The 16,353-nt window shown below is 45.0% G+C and overlaps 1 protein-coding gene across 1 annotated transcript; it reads left to right on the top strand.

Moving 5' to 3' along the window:
- The first annotated feature begins 8,111 nt into the window (after positions 1-8,111).
- LOC106897497 (purpurin) lies at positions 8,112-14,532 on the top strand. The gene is made up of 6 exons (XM_014958165.1): positions 8,112-8,168; positions 9,106-9,223; positions 10,682-10,818; positions 11,693-11,805; positions 12,882-13,094; positions 14,402-14,532. Exons 2-6 carry the CDS (start codon positions 9,107-9,109, stop codon positions 14,410-14,412), a joined length of 591 nt encoding a protein of 196 aa, XP_014813651.1. The 5' UTR covers positions 8,112-8,168; position 9,106; the 3' UTR covers positions 14,413-14,532.
- Positions 14,533-16,353: the final 1,821 nt, after the last annotated feature.

The raw sequence follows: 16,353 nt of genomic DNA, 5'->3' as shown, positions 1-16,353 counted from the left end.
CCCTTCCCTTATTAATTCTTTTGGAGAATTACTTTTAAATTAGTGTGCTAATTTAAGCATTGCATTGGTGAATTGCAGGAAACCATCAGAGATTTGAATCTGAAAGGTTCTTACAGAAGGGAGGTGGTGCTGTGGATGTAGAAATAAACACAAAGTTTTGCTTTGGATAGTAGTGTGTTCTGAGTAAGTAACAATCAAGAGGCATGCTTGGAGCTAAAATACTTTCAAGCTCTATAAATTGATAAGACTCAGAAAGTACCTCAGCAAGTTAATGTGAGGCTAGTCTTCACTTAATTACTTTATTTCTAAAAAAACCCCTCACCTTTGCCTAAATGTAGAATCTTGCAAACTTTTAAAATAAATGTCAGGTGATGAGGAAGTTCATGTTCATTGTTTTTTGTAATTGCCTAGTGTTTAGGGGAGGTATAAGAGCAACTGCTATACTGGAGGTATGCCGAGGCACTCAAGGGAATGGTAGTGTGTAACAAGATGGAATCTGCACTGCTCAGTGCTCCAGGATGAGCTCTGGATTTCTGAAAGTGGCAACCCTTCCCTTGCACTGTAGCACACAAGTCAGTTTGGGATTTGGCCATCTAGCTGTCGTTTTTTGAAAGACATCTATGAGAAAATATATCTTTGCCATGTACCTGAGCCTTGAGTAAGTCCACCAGACCTGGAATGGTGATGTACCTTCTTGTCTTTATCCTCCTTGTGTCCAGATGTACCTTCTTGTCTTTATCCTCCTTGTGTCCATTGTAAACATGTGCAGATTCTCTTCCTCTTAATTTTATGAAGGGACGGCTCAGTTAAAAAAAGATATTAAAACAGTAACAAGGGCAATTTCTGCAATAAGACTACACAAGTTTGTTATCTTTCAATTGACAGATTGTATCCAAAGCTCTTAGCACCAATCACTGAACCTTGAATAAGAAGATTGCTTAGTTGGTCAAATGTCCTGTGAAGCTGAAGAACAAAAAGGATCATTAAACTCTTCCCAAACTCTACCATATGCACTCCATGTGGAACCATCTTCCCCAAATACTCTGGGCATGGAATTAAGGAAAACAGAATGGTAGGACACACAAAACTTTAATAAGGAACACTAATAACAAAATATTGGTGCTCAGATCTACCCAGAAGTAGGTTTGCTTGTGCAGTGTCAGGGGGAAATGATGAAAAGGAGAGAAAAGGTTTGCAGATGTCTACAGAACAAAAGGGCAGCATCCCATGTAAGTGAAGTTATTTGTGAGAAATACCGCCACAAGGCAGGAGAAGGGCGAAAGGCAGAGAACAGGATTATTTAGCAGAAAAGAAGTAGAGCAGAAAAACTGACTCTAACTTTCAGAGTAAACAAAGAACAGAAGAGATGATAAAGTTATGCGGAAGAAGGGCTATTGAGTCTATACAAAGCTGTGGAAGTGGCGAAGCACAGAAACCTGGGGAACAATATGGAGAGCATGGAGAATATAGTGATGAGCCAGGAGGGTCATGGGGTAAAAGCCAGCAAAAAAATGCCCATCCATGCTTCTGGAATTGGTTATTAATGAAAACCCTTGGGCCTCTAAATCAGGGAAAATCCAGGGGACAGAAGCATTTCTGCAAGCCAGAGAGGGTTGTTGGGTAGGCTGAAGTGGTTCCATGGGGAGTATTTCAGAGTTTGCTTTTGACTACTTAGTTAAGAACAGATGATGCTGAGTGGTTCTCAACACAACTGCTCCAGGACAACTAAACCAGGCTGGAAAGATGCTCAGAGAGATATGTGTTCTGGTGAGTTCAGAAAGAGTCTGATGGCACACTGAGATAATGAAGATGGAGGTGGCTCAGGGATACGCCTTGCCAGGATTAGGTGATAGTGCTGGGCACAGGGATGTAATCACAGAAAGTGGCTTTAACTCAAAGGACGGACTGCTAGGAACAGCTGGGCATTCAGAAACGTGGGACCAAGAGTGGCCACCATGGGTAAAAAATGGTCAAGCCAAGAAATCCTGAGAACAATCTGGGAGAGACTGTGTAGTCTCAGTCCACTCAGGAGAACAGTGTAAAGAGGAGTGCAATATTGGCAGGTACAGGGCTGCAGCAAAGAGGAAGCAGGTTACTCATATTCCAGGGACCAGCAACAGGGCTGGTCATACAGGTGTTTTGCTGGTCATAGCAGGAGTGGCTGTAGGTCCCCATGGTGTGGCTGCAGGTACAGACCTGCGTTAAGTCTGGCAGAGGTTTTGACAGTGCTTGGGCACACTGCAGCCTGTCTCTTCCTCCTTCTTTCCTTTGGGCCGTGAGATACTTAATGTTAATTTCCTGCAGCAGAGGTTGCTGCAGGGATAGAATTTTTAACACCTTTAGTAGCTATCTCTTTGAGGCAGCACTGTGACTTTCAGGGGTTTCAGCTTGTTCCTCAGTCTGAAGTGGATGTAAGCTTGGACTTTGGGTCTATTTCAAGCTTACAGAGGTGGTAAGGCTTCTGTTACCCAAGAGTTGACTGGAACCTCTGGGCCCCTCTGTAAAATAAATCACTTTGCTATGTAAGTGCCCTCAGCTGGCAAGAAGCATGCCATGGTGAAAATTGTGAAGTTTCCTATCTATAGAAGACTTACTCTATCTCAGGTCTTGCAGCTTCAAAGCAAACCAGCTCTTTAAACTACAAAGCAAACAAAATTATCAGTGAAAAAATAATAATGATTTTATCATCTTAGCTTAGAAAAAACCTTAGTTCTTTTCCCTTTTCCAAAGCAATCTGATGTAGTTCATCCTTTTCTCCCACAGAGGAAGCAGAGATAGAGAGCCTTTGGCTTATTCTCTAGCTCTGTGATTCACTAATCAGCTTCACATTCCCAACTGCCCTCTCCTTGGAGTGCAGAGAGGTGCTCTGACCTAAACGTTCCCTCCTTAGTCTGTTTCCGCCTTCTGTTGCAGATGGAGACTGTCTCCTCTAATGCTTACTAAGGCCAGGTGCCTGGCTAATGGTCTTTGGCTGCATGCACATACAGATTTCCCTGGCTTTGGTAATTTGTGCTTCTGGTTTTAGCTTTTAAATCCTTCATCAGGGCTGGCATGGACATCCTGTCTTATCCAGAACTCCTCAAGCTCTGTGCCAGTAGTATCACTTTGGTAAAGCACCTTGAGATGCATGCCATGTAAGGATCTGTAAATATCCCTCTGGAGCAATAATCTGGAGGCAGCACTTAACTGTCTGCAACATGTAAAGGAGGACATACATTTCTGCTGCTACACTGTGCTTTGCAACAAGGTAGAGCCTATAGATTTATTCCTTCATTTTTGGTGTTAAACTGCTTCTGATGCATGAACAGAAAAGGAACCAGGCTTAGAATATTACACATATGACTTATACCTTCAGGGATATTCACATATTCTCTGTGCCTCTCATTTTTGGAAGGCATCCTGGGAATAACACCAGGGATTAAATGAACTCTAGTCTGTTACCACACTGCAAAATGTGGCAGTGTGTACTGGCTGTCTCAAGGGTTGTTCCCTCTTCCTCCTGCCTCCCCCCGGAGATAAGAATAGGATCAGGCCATGGGTATACCCCACAGCTGACTTCAAGTGCAAAGACCTCCCACACAGCTGAACTCCCATCATGTTTACAGATCCCATCCTCCTTGTCCACTTTGAAAAGGCAGGTTCTCCAGGCTTCCTGTGCCAAAAGGGCTGATCTCTGCCCTCCAGGAGCTGGCATGTTGGCATGAAAAGGGAAATATTGTGTCTTTAAATAAACGTTGCAACTAAAATGAAAAACCATGCCAATGTCTGCAAATGAACCAGCTCTATTGTAGTAAATACTAGATATGTATAGAGATATGTCAACAGTATGCCTAGCAGTTTATACTAGAAAACAACAACCAAAATGTCTGCCTCTTTATTATATGGTCAAAAAAATGGTGACCTCTTTGTTTGATGGCTTTCTTTTTCCTCAGGTCGCCTCAGGCCTGGATGGTATTTTGGTACAGAATAGCAACAGGCCATTAAGGAAACTCTCATGGCTTGGAGAGTAAATGAGCAGCTCACTGATGAAGCTGCAACCACCATCCACACAGTTGTGCAGAAACCTGGAGATGGCACAAAAAGTGATCTGCCTCTTTGGCTGGTGGTTCCCTGTATAGTAAAATCCCATTTCAGGAGAGGTTTTTCCCACCTCTGCATTCACCCTATTCCGTCAAGGCAGCAGCAAGATGCTGAAGGGTTTGGGGCAGAGACTGTAACTTAGTTTTGCTACCAAGCCCTTGACAACAGCTCTGAGACAACCATTCCCCTGCTGAGGCTCCTCAACTCTTCCATGCTTTGAGCAGCCTCCTGTTTTCACTTGCGAAGTCGGGGAACACATGTGTCTGTTTGTGCCTGAGATGTATTGTGTGTCCTGAAGCATCTGAACTCCTGCTCTACCAATTGTCAGTCAATATGTTTAGCAAGAATGACACTTTCAGATTTCAGAAGGGAAAGGTGTCTTTCAGTTTATGACATTTAAAGCTGTGAGGTGTTTGAACGGCACCCTGAAAGTCACAAGGTAGTGTTTTCTGATGCTTTTTTATCTAATGATGTAACACACCCAAGAACCTTACCCTTGAGCCACAGAGGAACAAACTTCAGATTATTTCCTCTTGATCTGTATGGCATCACCCTTTTCATTGGGAATGATCAGCATTTCTGAGCAGAAGTCACAGAAACTGAGAGCCTCTTAGCCAACAGCCTTCATGTGGTGTGCCACTTTGCGAAACAATTATTTCTTCTGCCTCCCACCCTGGTGAGGAAGTTGAGCAGACTGCCACTGTCCTCTCAGTCCTTGGCAGACCTGGGACTAGGACACGGGTCCTTCCAGCAACGAAGGCACACATGTGTGACACCCCAGGAGGAAGCCCTGCATCCTCAGCAGCACAAATTAAGTCTAAATCTAGAGCAGGAAATCCTCCCAACTTATGGTGCAATAACCACTACATTAGATGTCAAGGGCAACTCAAAATACACCTACATGTAGTTGTTCTCCAGCACTCTGGTAAACAAGCCCACAACTTGATTGCCTGCTGGACAGTGGGGAACTTAATGCCTGATGCAGGAGGCTATTTAGAGATCTCATACTGTGCCATCGGCTGCTGAGCTAGCACAGGTTGCTAAATCTGATCCGGCAGTGCAATTGTAGTAATTCCCAGAGCAGTTTACCCAGTGCTTATTCCAATAATAAGGCAGAAGGAGGGGGACTGCTAGGGGTAGGAAATCCATAACTGCTGTGCTGCTGTATTTCATAAGATAGGGAAGAAGATAAGATTAATCATCTTGTCTGCATACCTCTTTTACTGCAGGCCATTAAAAATACCAGTTACTCTTGTGTTGAGCCCAGTACACTGAATATATGTTTTATTTGGTCAACCACTTCTTCTAGTAAAAGACGGCAGTTTTGATGAGTAGGTCTAGAACAAGTCCTCAGGTATCTTCTTTGACAACCAAGACCCTGCAGTGCACCTTTGTTTTTGTAAGATCCATTTCATGTTACATTACGTTTAAGAGGCCCGGGAATATGGGCCTTCGATACTTTGATGTCTACCTCTTTTTTTCTCTGTGCCCAGCACTAACTATCATAATAGTGTGAAATGAAGTTTACTTGGATTTTGTTTTCTTCTTGCTCCAAACAGCAAATAATGCACTGACAGATGTTATGTTCACCAATCAAAATCTTGTGCTGTGATTAGCTATTATTAGCATGTCTCTAATCTCCAGGGGATTAAGTGGTCACCTAAGCATGGCTTCGAGTGTCACCTATGTCTCACATGGACATAAACTAATCTGTTTTGTTGGAAACAGATGAAGTGATAAGTGTTTTGAAGCCCTTCTAATTTGCAGAAAACACTGCAGTTCATTCTCTCTCAAATCCCCATGTCAGGGATGGAAAAGCACACTTCTGCACTTGGGTTCAGATGAAAGCAAAGCCCTTTGAAAATAAAGTGGGCATCTAGCCCTCAGAAAGCAGTTTAAGAAGTTAATTTTGATGTCATTCTTTAAGCGGCCAAGCATTTTAAAGAAGTTAAATGGGCTTCTGTTGATCTTCCTTTTACTTCTAAATGAAGCAAATGCTGCTGGTGAAGATGCAAGTACAAGGCGTGTGTGTCAGGGGAGCTGAAAGCAGGCAGCACAGAGTGTGAACAAGGCCACAGGTAGCAAGCTGTGCTTTAGTTAACAGAGCTGGTTTTCTTCACACTCGGTGCTGTAGGCCGCCAGCTCTATGCAATACTTTGAGAGCCCTGCGCAATACTTTAGGAGGCCCTGCTCGTCCCTGGAGCACAGTACATACAGTGAGCAGAGAGCTGTAGCTGAAGGATTAGTTCAGCAAATGGCTGTTTGGCATCTTTATAGAAAATCAGGTCAAGGGGTCCAGGGCAGGACAAAGTAGATGCACATTGCCTGGGACATGAAGGAGCTGGTACATCACCACAGCAGCTGGCTATGTGCCACCTTCCCATACCTCCAGGTCTCAGTTTCACTTGGTAAACCCAGCCAAAATACCCAGGGAGAAGAGGGGACCCTTGTCTGTAACACAGGCCAGCCCCAGAGCACTCCATCTGCACCAAAGAAAGCCACTTACAAAGAGTCAAGAGCAGCGTGATGGTGTGGCCCCACCATGGCTGGGGAGGTCAAGGAGGCTGCACCCAGCCCCTCATCAGGCAGATGGGGGCACGTTGTGGCACTTGCTCCTGGTCACCCCAGGCCTGGGACGGGTGCTCTCACATTCCTGTCCCAGTTACCAGCAGGTCACCCCCTTGTGAACTTGCCCAGGTTTCCTCTGAAGCCACGCAGATGGCACGAGCAGGGTATGCTCAGTCCCTCTGCCAGACACGTGCATGCAAAGTATCATTGCCTCCCTCTAGACTGTAAGCAGAAGCTGCACAGAGGCCAAATCAAAGTTTCCTCTGGCAGCAAGCAATGACTATCTTTCCCAGATAATGGGCAATTGTAAACAAGCTGCCTGGAAAGCAATACGGTTCACACCAGCTATGGGGCAAGACCACGTGCTTCCGTTCAGGAAATCCTGGGCAAGTGGCTGTAAGTGACCTCTGCAGTGAGTCCAACACATCCAGAAGGCTTCCACCTTCTTCTGAGTGTCAAAAGTATTGCATCTGTATCAGGAGGTTCAGGACTATCTGGGCTTACTCCGTAGGAACTATAGACTCATCCCTAGTGGCCATGTCCAAGGATTCCCAGCACCCAGCAGCCCAGTAACTGGGAGAAGTAACTGCTAGTGCCGGCAACTCCTGGATGAGTGTCTGAAGTCTTAAATCTCCCAGGTGAGCCAGGATAGAAAGAGTACCTGGGCAGCCTTTGCAGTTGGGGAAGTTCTTTGGGCACTTGGGGAAATTTTAAGAATGGCAGGCACAGCTTGCTACGAAAAATGTTTTTCTAGTCATTTCTACCTTCTGATCTTTTTGTGCTTTATTGCATCTCCACAGAAGGCTTCTTGGAAGAACATCTTGGGAAGGAGAGAACTATAGTATTTATGTAACTGGAAATGTTGACCAGATGAGCTGGGAAGAATGTGTGTAAAGATGTTTCAATGCACAGGACAACTGAGGACTACAAGATTTTGATGTGAACATAAGGCAAAATCTTCATTTTTGCACTTCTTCCCCCACCCCCCAGTAGATAATGAATAACATCTTTCCACTGTTGCAAGGATGACCTTAATTTGATGATGCAGATATTAGAAGAGCTAATTATATATCTACCCCATGGTAGTTGTCAAATGCGAACACGTGCCTATGCAGATGAGTATGTATAGTCCATGAGTTTCTCTGGTTAATGCTCTGTGCTTATTCTCCTAACACGTGTTAGGAGCAGAAAGACTTCAATGAGACAAAGGTGTGGTACAATCACATCAGTGGACTTATTAGCTTTCTGGGCAGCTTTTTCCATTATGTAAAAGCTGGGTTTGCATTAGTATAGCAGTCAGACCCACCGGTGTGAGGATTACAGTTGGTTTTTACATAATGGATTATCCAAGATTAAGCGTTTTACTCAGACACACGAGCAAAAATAACCAATTAGTGACTTTCCAGATTCATTATTTAAAGGCAGCTGGAGGGCAATTGACACAAAACTCGCCTGCTGACTGCAGCTCAAAGACTGAAGCAGAGTTGTCTGAGGGATCTCCAGCATCTCTACCCCAGCAGGTAGGTCTCTCTTCAACAGAGGTGGGCCAGATTAGCATTTTTGCAGCAGGGAAGGGAAGTTTGCATGGCAGCAACTGAAAACAGAGTAGCTGCTGGGGTGTTTGGAAGTCCTGCATTGGTAGCTCAGCTTGGATGCTGCAGGCAAATTTCAGGTAGTTGTGTTTTATCTTGGCATCAGAACAGGTATTCAAGATCATATGCTGGGATACAGATGAGCTGGGATATCCGAGGAGACAAATAAAGCCATAGCCACCTTGTGGCTGTGCTGCAATGTCAGATCAAGCCTCTAGAAATTGAATATTATTTATCATGTTTGTAGAGGTAATGGTCGGAGGGCAGACAACACTGAGATATGTTTTGCCATTAGAGTAGGCAGCTGGGAAGGGCCTGTTTCAGTGAGGAGAACTGGTCATAAAGAACACAGTTTTGCTGGCTTGAAAGCAAAGTGGGCACTCACCATGAAATTTTTAGAAGCAACGTTCTTACAACCTACAGTGCTTCACTATCCTGCTTTAGCAGGGGAGTTGGACTAGATGATCTCTAGGGGTCCCTTCCAACTCTGACAATTCCATGATTCACCAGAGCTCATCAGAACATTGTTCTTCTTGAATATTCAAGAATTCAAAAAATTTCAAATTTTTATCAGTTCTTACCAAACTTATCCAGAGTCTGGCTTGATTTATAAAGTAAAAATATCATTAATCACAATACTACCACTGGCAAAACATTCTTGCAAAGTAATTGCCATTGATTCTCAGTTTTGGCTGGATTTAAGCACCGCAATGACTGAGTGGTTTCTCAGTGGAGCTGGTATGGAAGGAAAATCAACATGGAAAGAAACTAGTTTTAAAATGAGGGGAATGTGTCTCTAGGCACAGCACTAGCTACCCACATCTCCTGCATGAAATAAAACTCCACTTTTGCTTTTGTCTTGCAGAATGAAATACGCACAGTATGTGTTCCTGGCTTCAATCTTTTCCACTGTTGAGTACAGTCTCGCTCAGACCTGTGCAGTGGAGTCCTTCTCTGTGAAAGACAATTTTGATCCAAAAAGGGTAATTATGGTTACTTCAACAGTGTATGTGAAGATGTGTCATACATAAACTGTTTTTCCAGGTTACGGTTTGTGCTAATCTAAAGGGGTTCCTCACCAAGAAGTTAACTTCTTTTGTATGCTATCTCTCAGAGACTTCCTGTAGTTTGCTTCTCTCACTGCTGTTTAACCTGCTGAGCTTTATGGTAAAACTGGCCTTGAAAGTCAGGGATGCTATTCTTTTAGACATCATCTTCTGTTAGCTTGAAGCTTGGTACAGATCTCAGGGTTCAGCAGTCCCATGAATGAAAAAAGTTATATCCCCATCAGAGAGAAAGTCCAAACACATGACCAAGGGGGGCTTCCACCCACTACCAGCCATTCTTGGGAGTCATAGGAAACTGAAAATCTATCTAGCTGGGTATCCTGAACACAAACTGAATCGTGTTTAAATACAGCATTTAATTTTCTTGCCTCTGAGGAGTAAATCAGGGCTAGTGATGTTGGAAAGGTCCAGACAGGTGTCCCAGTACCTGTTTTGACTGTCCCTCAGCAAACATCACTTCCAGCTGCAGCTGTGGTGGGGCCAGCACTTCCTCTACATAAGACTGGCTTTGCTGGAAACAAACCCATGTCTGGGGAGAATTTTGGGAACATCCCAGTTTTAAAAAGTCAATATTTTATCATGCTCCTGAATTTGGAAATTACAGACTGTTTCAGGCTTAAACCTGTAACCTGTCAAACAGATACTAGTTTTGCTAAAGAATCAAATTTAACACAAGTAAATTCTGCTTTGGTCAGAATTTCTATTATTAATGTTAACTTAGTGTTAATGAGGGCTTTCCTGTCTGTTAGTCACCTGTTAGACCTTGTTTTCATTTCACTGACTGTGCATTTTCAGAGACCCATTTTTACCTAGAAACTTTCTTCCCCTTAACTTCATTTCATTTTCCCCTGCTGCTCATCTCTCCAGCACATCCTTCCCTCCCCATAGCGCACAGATAGGGAAGCTTTCTGCTTTCTGGGTACACCCTTTTCACTGTCAGAGATCAACTGTAGCCCCCAGCAGCCACAAGAGTATCTCCAGCCAGCTTACCACGGCCATTGTGACTGCCATTTGGTGCTGTTGATGGCATCTTCCACAGAAAAGCAGGGGTCTGAATGGGAACAGGAAGGAACTAGCCTGACTCCCAGCAGGCATCTCGGGACAGGAGAAGCTTTCAGTGTGGGGGGACCATGACAGGAACACCTCACACGACAACGAGTACACGCACCCAGAAGTGCAGAGCTGCTCCTAGCATGGAGGCAAGGATTCATCTGATGGCATAGCAGAACCTGTGTGCTACAGGTCCACCCAAACTCAGACTTTCTCCATAGGCCAGGCAATGGGTAGTTTGAAGGGTGCTAATGTTTACAAAAATGCTTTTGTGCTAATCTTGCCATGGAGATTAATCCAGATATTAACAGTCTTTCATGTTAGTATGCAGGGAAATGGTACGCCCTGGCCAAGAAGGATCCAGAAGGCCTTTTCCTTCAGGACAACATCTCTGCTGAATACACCGTGGAGGAAGATGGCACAATGACTGCATCTTCCAAAGGCCGTGTGAAGCTTTTTGGGTGAGCTCTCTTGACATTCAGCTCTATCTGCTGCCATGAGGTACTTGAGGAGGGGAACATGGATTTATTTATCCTGGCCACATTTATCCTGGCCACACAACACAACCAGGTTGTCTTCATCAGAAAGGGAAGCTCAAGGTAATATATTAAGAGCCAGGGGTTAGACACTTTTGGGTTCTGGGTTTCTTCTCAGCCTGGCTGTGGCCTGCGTCCATCGTCACAAAACTACTGCATAAATTCAATTATAAAAATAAAATCTTTAATGATGGAGCAGTTAGGCAAGTGAAGTGTCACCAAGTGAGAGGACCTAGTGAAAGCTGTGGGACTGAGAGGGCAGGACAGCTCTTATTTCACTGAGGTATTCAGGGACAGTAGAGGGGTGTAAGTAAGCATAACTTTCACAGATCTTTCAACATAGTGTTGGATGGACTTCTGAGGAAAACAGGTGGCTAAGTCTTGGATGCCATTGCGATGCCTGAATAGACAGATGGAAGGAAGCTTAAGATTTTTGCCTCTTGGTCATGGTTATTATAAGAAATTACAGCATGTAAATGGATTAAATATCTTTCTGAGTGTAGAAAAGAAAATCCAGGCTTTCCAGTAGGCTAGCACTAGTCCTATTGTGCATTAAGTACCAAGAACTGTCTAACTGCATGAATAATAGACTAGAGCAGGTGGCTATGAACCTTTTAAGTCTTAACAGCACAGCACTCCAGAATATTTTGGGATGGGGCAAATGAAGCTTTGTAGGCATGTCACACAGTGCAGGTAGGAAAAATCTTGAAAGGACTCTTCAGAGTCCTGAGTGAAGGACACCCATCTGTAGCTCACACGCCACAGGATTTTACCTTCAGTCTTGTGGATCTCATTGCAGGTTCTGGGTGATCTGCGCTGACATGGCTGCTCAGTACACAGTACCTGACCCAACCACTCCGGCAAAAATGTACATGACCTACCAGGGCCTGGCCAGCTACCTCTCCAGTGGTGGTGAGTGAATTTCTCCAGCCCTCTGGTGCTGGCTGATAGCTTACAGCTGCCCAGATTTATGTCTTTCAGCATATGAGAAGGAAAAACAGTTGAGCTCAGATTTCTCCAAGTGGAGACAAAGCACCCTTTTTCAGGGCAATGCTTTATCCCAGCAGTGCTTTTTAGCTCCACAGAAGGGATAGGATCCAGAGTCTCCCCAGAGACCCTACCTGTACACCATATGTACATCCACAGTGAGGATGTAGCTTAGAGGCAATGGGCCACACATGTAGATTTTGTACAGCCAAGTGATGTGCTGAACCTAGGGAATTAACACTTTCTGGGCCCTGCAGCGTGCATTAGAAAGGTGTTGAGAGTCAGTTGTCCTTGTGCTCCTCATAGCTAATGGGAGGAGACACGTGGACCCACTTCTGCAGCAGGCGCAGTTCTCCTCGGACAAACATAGCTGGACTCAACAAAATGGAGCTGTTCACTGAAGTCCCCCTTGCAGAGACCACTTGTGCTGAACATCAGTGATGCACAGCCTGTACTTCGTACCTGAGTATCCCATAGCTGTGGGACTCCAGCTGGGTGGGTCCTGGCCTGCTAATGCGTAAGAAAGAAGTACACGCATTCAGTACTTGAAGATAAGACACTACAAAATGCACTTAGCTGATCAAGGCTGGAAAAGAGATGGCATATTCTGCTGATGCTTCTTGTATAGGAAATGTAATCTATATGCCCAAAATTTAATCTGTATGCTCTGACCCCCATGCGTGAGTGAGAAACGTAAAGCATTTTTTTTTGTCATTGAAAACCTGGAAAGTCCCAGTCTTCCTAATATTTCTAGCCTAAGAAACCAAAGGTGAAAATGCACTGAACATCACGGGGAACAACATGGTCTCAAGACACCCTGTGCTTGTCCCAGTTCTTCACTTCATGGTGTGGAGATAAACTGGATGTAGGAGGTGACTTTAGATCCTTTGGGAAGCTCTTCCTGCCATGTGCTGAAGTGGGGTGCCTCCCTGCAGGATGACTAGGTCCATCCCTGCTCTGTTTCGCCCACCATGACAAACACTTGTGTTCTGATGTTTCAGGGGACAACTACTGGGTGATTGACACCGACTATGACAACTATGCCATCACCTATGCCTGCCGCAGTCTAAAGGAGGATGGCTCCTGTGATGATGGCTACTCCCTGATCTTCTCGCGCAACCCCCGTGGCCTCCCCCCAGCTATTCAGCGCATTGTGCGTCAGAAGCAGGAAGAGATCTGCATGTCTGGCCAGTTCCAGCCCGTGCTTCAGTCAGGTACTTTGGGCTCATCAGCAAACTCCCTGAAATAGCTGCGCTGGCAGCTTGTAGAGTAGGTGATGGCATTTGCTGTAAATGTGACAAAATCGTAGCAAAGTAAGTCGTACTCTTTTAGTGACATTTTTTTTAATGTTACATCTGATAAGAAAATGGCTGTGAAGGGAAGTCCATGCATGGGAGAGTGCCTGTAACGGGATGGTTCTGCAAGCCTTAAGTTTGCCCTTATAGGAATCCTGTTCTGAAAACTGTCACACTACCAAAGGAAGATCAGCTTTGTTAGTCTAATAGGTAGGACAGGAACAAGTCTAACAAACGGGGGTTTCTGCACTTGGAAATGCTTGTCTTGGCCACTTGGATAACAGCATCTTACCTTAGATCTGTGCACTATCCTCCAGGAAAGGAGGAGAAGCTGCCTGAGGAAGGAGCACCCTCACTCTTCTTAGCTCCACCATGATTTGTGTCCTGGGGGGGCTGAGAAGCAGAGACAAGGAGCTCTGAGCAGTGGTTCTCGCTGTGTCTGCTGGCAGTGGGAATCAGCAGTTCATTCACATACATGTGAAGAGCATGTCTAAAGTTCACTTTGAAATAACTTTTTTTCTGGCGGCATGGGAACTCCATGGCAGGGGGTTGGAACTCGATAATCTTTAAGGTCCCTTCCAACCCGAACCATTCTATGATTCTGTGATTCTATGAACTGATCTGCTGTCCATGAGAGAGGCAGATAATTTTTTTAGGGTTAAGCTGGAGGCAGAAATTCCTCTTTGTTGGTAGTTGAGTGCCCACATGTTTCACATGTATGCTGCTTTGCCTGGAGATTGGCCCTTCACTAAGCCAGGCCTGAGGACCTGGACTTGTGGGTTGCCACGTGTTCTGCACTGCTGGTCAGGAAATAGAGCTAAAACCTTCTGAAGGACACATCATTGTGTAAGCCAGTCCATTGGCTCTACAGAGCAGGTGCTGGCATCATCCAAGGCTATGGGACTGGTGTGGGCATCCCTGCCCCACACCCCTCCACGTTGCTTGCTGTAGCAGAGAGGGAGGTAGTTGGTTTGTGGCTTATGCCTAGGAGCTCCAGTAAGCTGGAGACTCATGGCTAGCTGGGACTAGCAGAGGCTGCACAAGTGCTGTGCCAGCAGACACAGAGGGTGCAAACAGCAACTTTCGCACCCCACCATCCTGATCTTGGACTGAGATTCAGAAGTACCCTAGGAAGAGTGTAGCTTCACTGAAGACTAGAAGGCTGTTGAAGCACTTCTTTGCAAATTTACTTATAATGACTAAAGTTTACTTTTCTTTCTCTCCAGGGGCCTGCTAGAAGTACACTTTTGATCCTGTCCTTAAGCGCAGAAACCAGACCTCTTGGTCTTGAAGTTGCCACTCAGCTAACAAATAAAGAAAACATAGTGTGTTTTTTCCCGAAAAACACATGAAAATGGGGGATCCGTAAACTGTGTGCAATACAGTACTGACATTTAAATTTTCAAGGTAATATCTAATGTGGCATTTGTCAATAAATGTTTTTAAAAAAAAAATCTCTGGAACTGCTTTTTGTCACCTGCTGTTTTGTCAGGGAGCAGGAAGAGGCTGGTCACAGATGGGAGGTGATATGGCAACCAAGGGTGTCCCCAAGCACGGGCAGGGCAGCGTTCCTCCCCTGCTCCAGGCAAGGAGAGGGGGGCAAGTGTGGTGACAGGGACAGGTCCCCTGACAGTACTGGAAATCCAGACAGCGAGCGAGGGCAGCAAGGCCCCAGGCAGGGCACAGGCAGGCTTGCAAGGTGGCTCCGGCCAGAAACTGGACTGGAAAGTGGGCCAGAGGCAGGGCTTGGGGACCATGGGCAAGGAGTATGCAGGTGGAGGTCCCAGGTGAGGCTGCACAAAGCAATGAGGGCTCGTGGGTGCCTGCAGGGCCTGAGCACACAACACGTACCTCTCCCAGCAACATTTCTGTTTAAATTCTGAAGCTAAGGAAGCCTCTTGAACAACAACTCTAAGATGAGGCCAATCCTTGCTGCCTGGTTATATCTTATGGTTATTTCTGGTACTCGTGTATGCCTAAAAAGCCTGCACAGAGTATTTCTAACTGGGCTCTGAATCTCAAATGCAGTAAAGCAGATGTTCTTTCCAGTAGCACTGCTTTAAATGAGCAGGTACTTGCTCTTCTAATGGCATAAGCTGTAATTTACTTCCCACTGCCTTCATAATCCTGCCTCCAGTATCTAAGAGGTATAGAACTATAGACAGGTTTTATGGCCAAGAGTTTCACAGACAGAGAGAAACTGAAAGAATAGCATCTAACCACTCCATATAGACAAAAGTAACTTGAGTCAGCATTTTTACATATATTGCTCTTAGTAAAATCACATTCACTTGCGTGTTTCCTATGAATAAAACTACCAGTGCAGAGCACCCCCAGCATCCTGCTGAACCCAGCAGCTTGTCAGCAACATAAATTTTAACAAGTCATGATTACCAAGCATAGAGAGAAGGGCAAGAGGAACGCTCCCCTCTCCTGAGGCTTTCGAAAGGTATGCAGTGCAAGGTTCACATTGAGTGAAGACCTTCAGATCTCTACACTATAGAATAGATTCTGCAAGAGGCTTGCACAATCTTACCTAAGTATCCAATGATTATCTACTGCATCTGTTGGAAGAAGCATAAAAACTACTGACTAAAGACTCTTCTCCAAGACCAGAGACATTATCCCAGGGATGCTGGGAAGTCTTTCAAGCTTGCATTTTCCAGGATTTCCAGGTGGGACTTCTAAGGGTCTCAGCCAGCATTGAATAAAGGTCTTCCTTCCTCTTCTGGTCTAGGGAAAGCTACTCTGAGGGGGAACAAGATGGTGAACTACCATCTAAAGATAAGGACAGAATCAGGAGAGTAGCAGCATGCAAGCAATGCAAACAAAACCCCATATAGTAAGAGACTATTGAGTGTTGAGAATGTATCAGCCTTTTGCACTGGAGCAAGTGCAAAGTCAGTGTGTTGATTGTTCACTACTTGCTTCTCTCTCCCAGGAGGAAGTATTGGGGTAGAGATGTGTGGACTTAGGAGTTGTATCACAAGTGATTAGACAATATTAACCCTTAGCTGAAGGAGCCTGACCTTTTGCTAGGACATTCAGACCAATACTACCAGTCCTAGAGAAGGATTTCTAATGTCTACAGTCATAACAACTGTATGAGCAGAGCAGACAGGAGTTCTTGCAAGAAGGATTGACGTGCAGGACGAAGTGCATCCTTACTGTGTTTGGG

The sequence above is a fragment of the Calidris pugnax genome, unplaced genomic scaffold (genome assembly GCF_001431845.1).
Source record: "Calidris pugnax isolate Ruff unplaced genomic scaffold, ASM143184v1 scaffold317, whole genome shotgun sequence".
Lineage (NCBI taxonomy): Eukaryota > Metazoa > Chordata > Aves > Charadriiformes > Scolopacidae > Calidris > Calidris pugnax.
The sequence above is the reverse complement of the archived record's forward strand: the minus strand, read 5'-3'. Positions and strand labels throughout refer to the sequence as shown.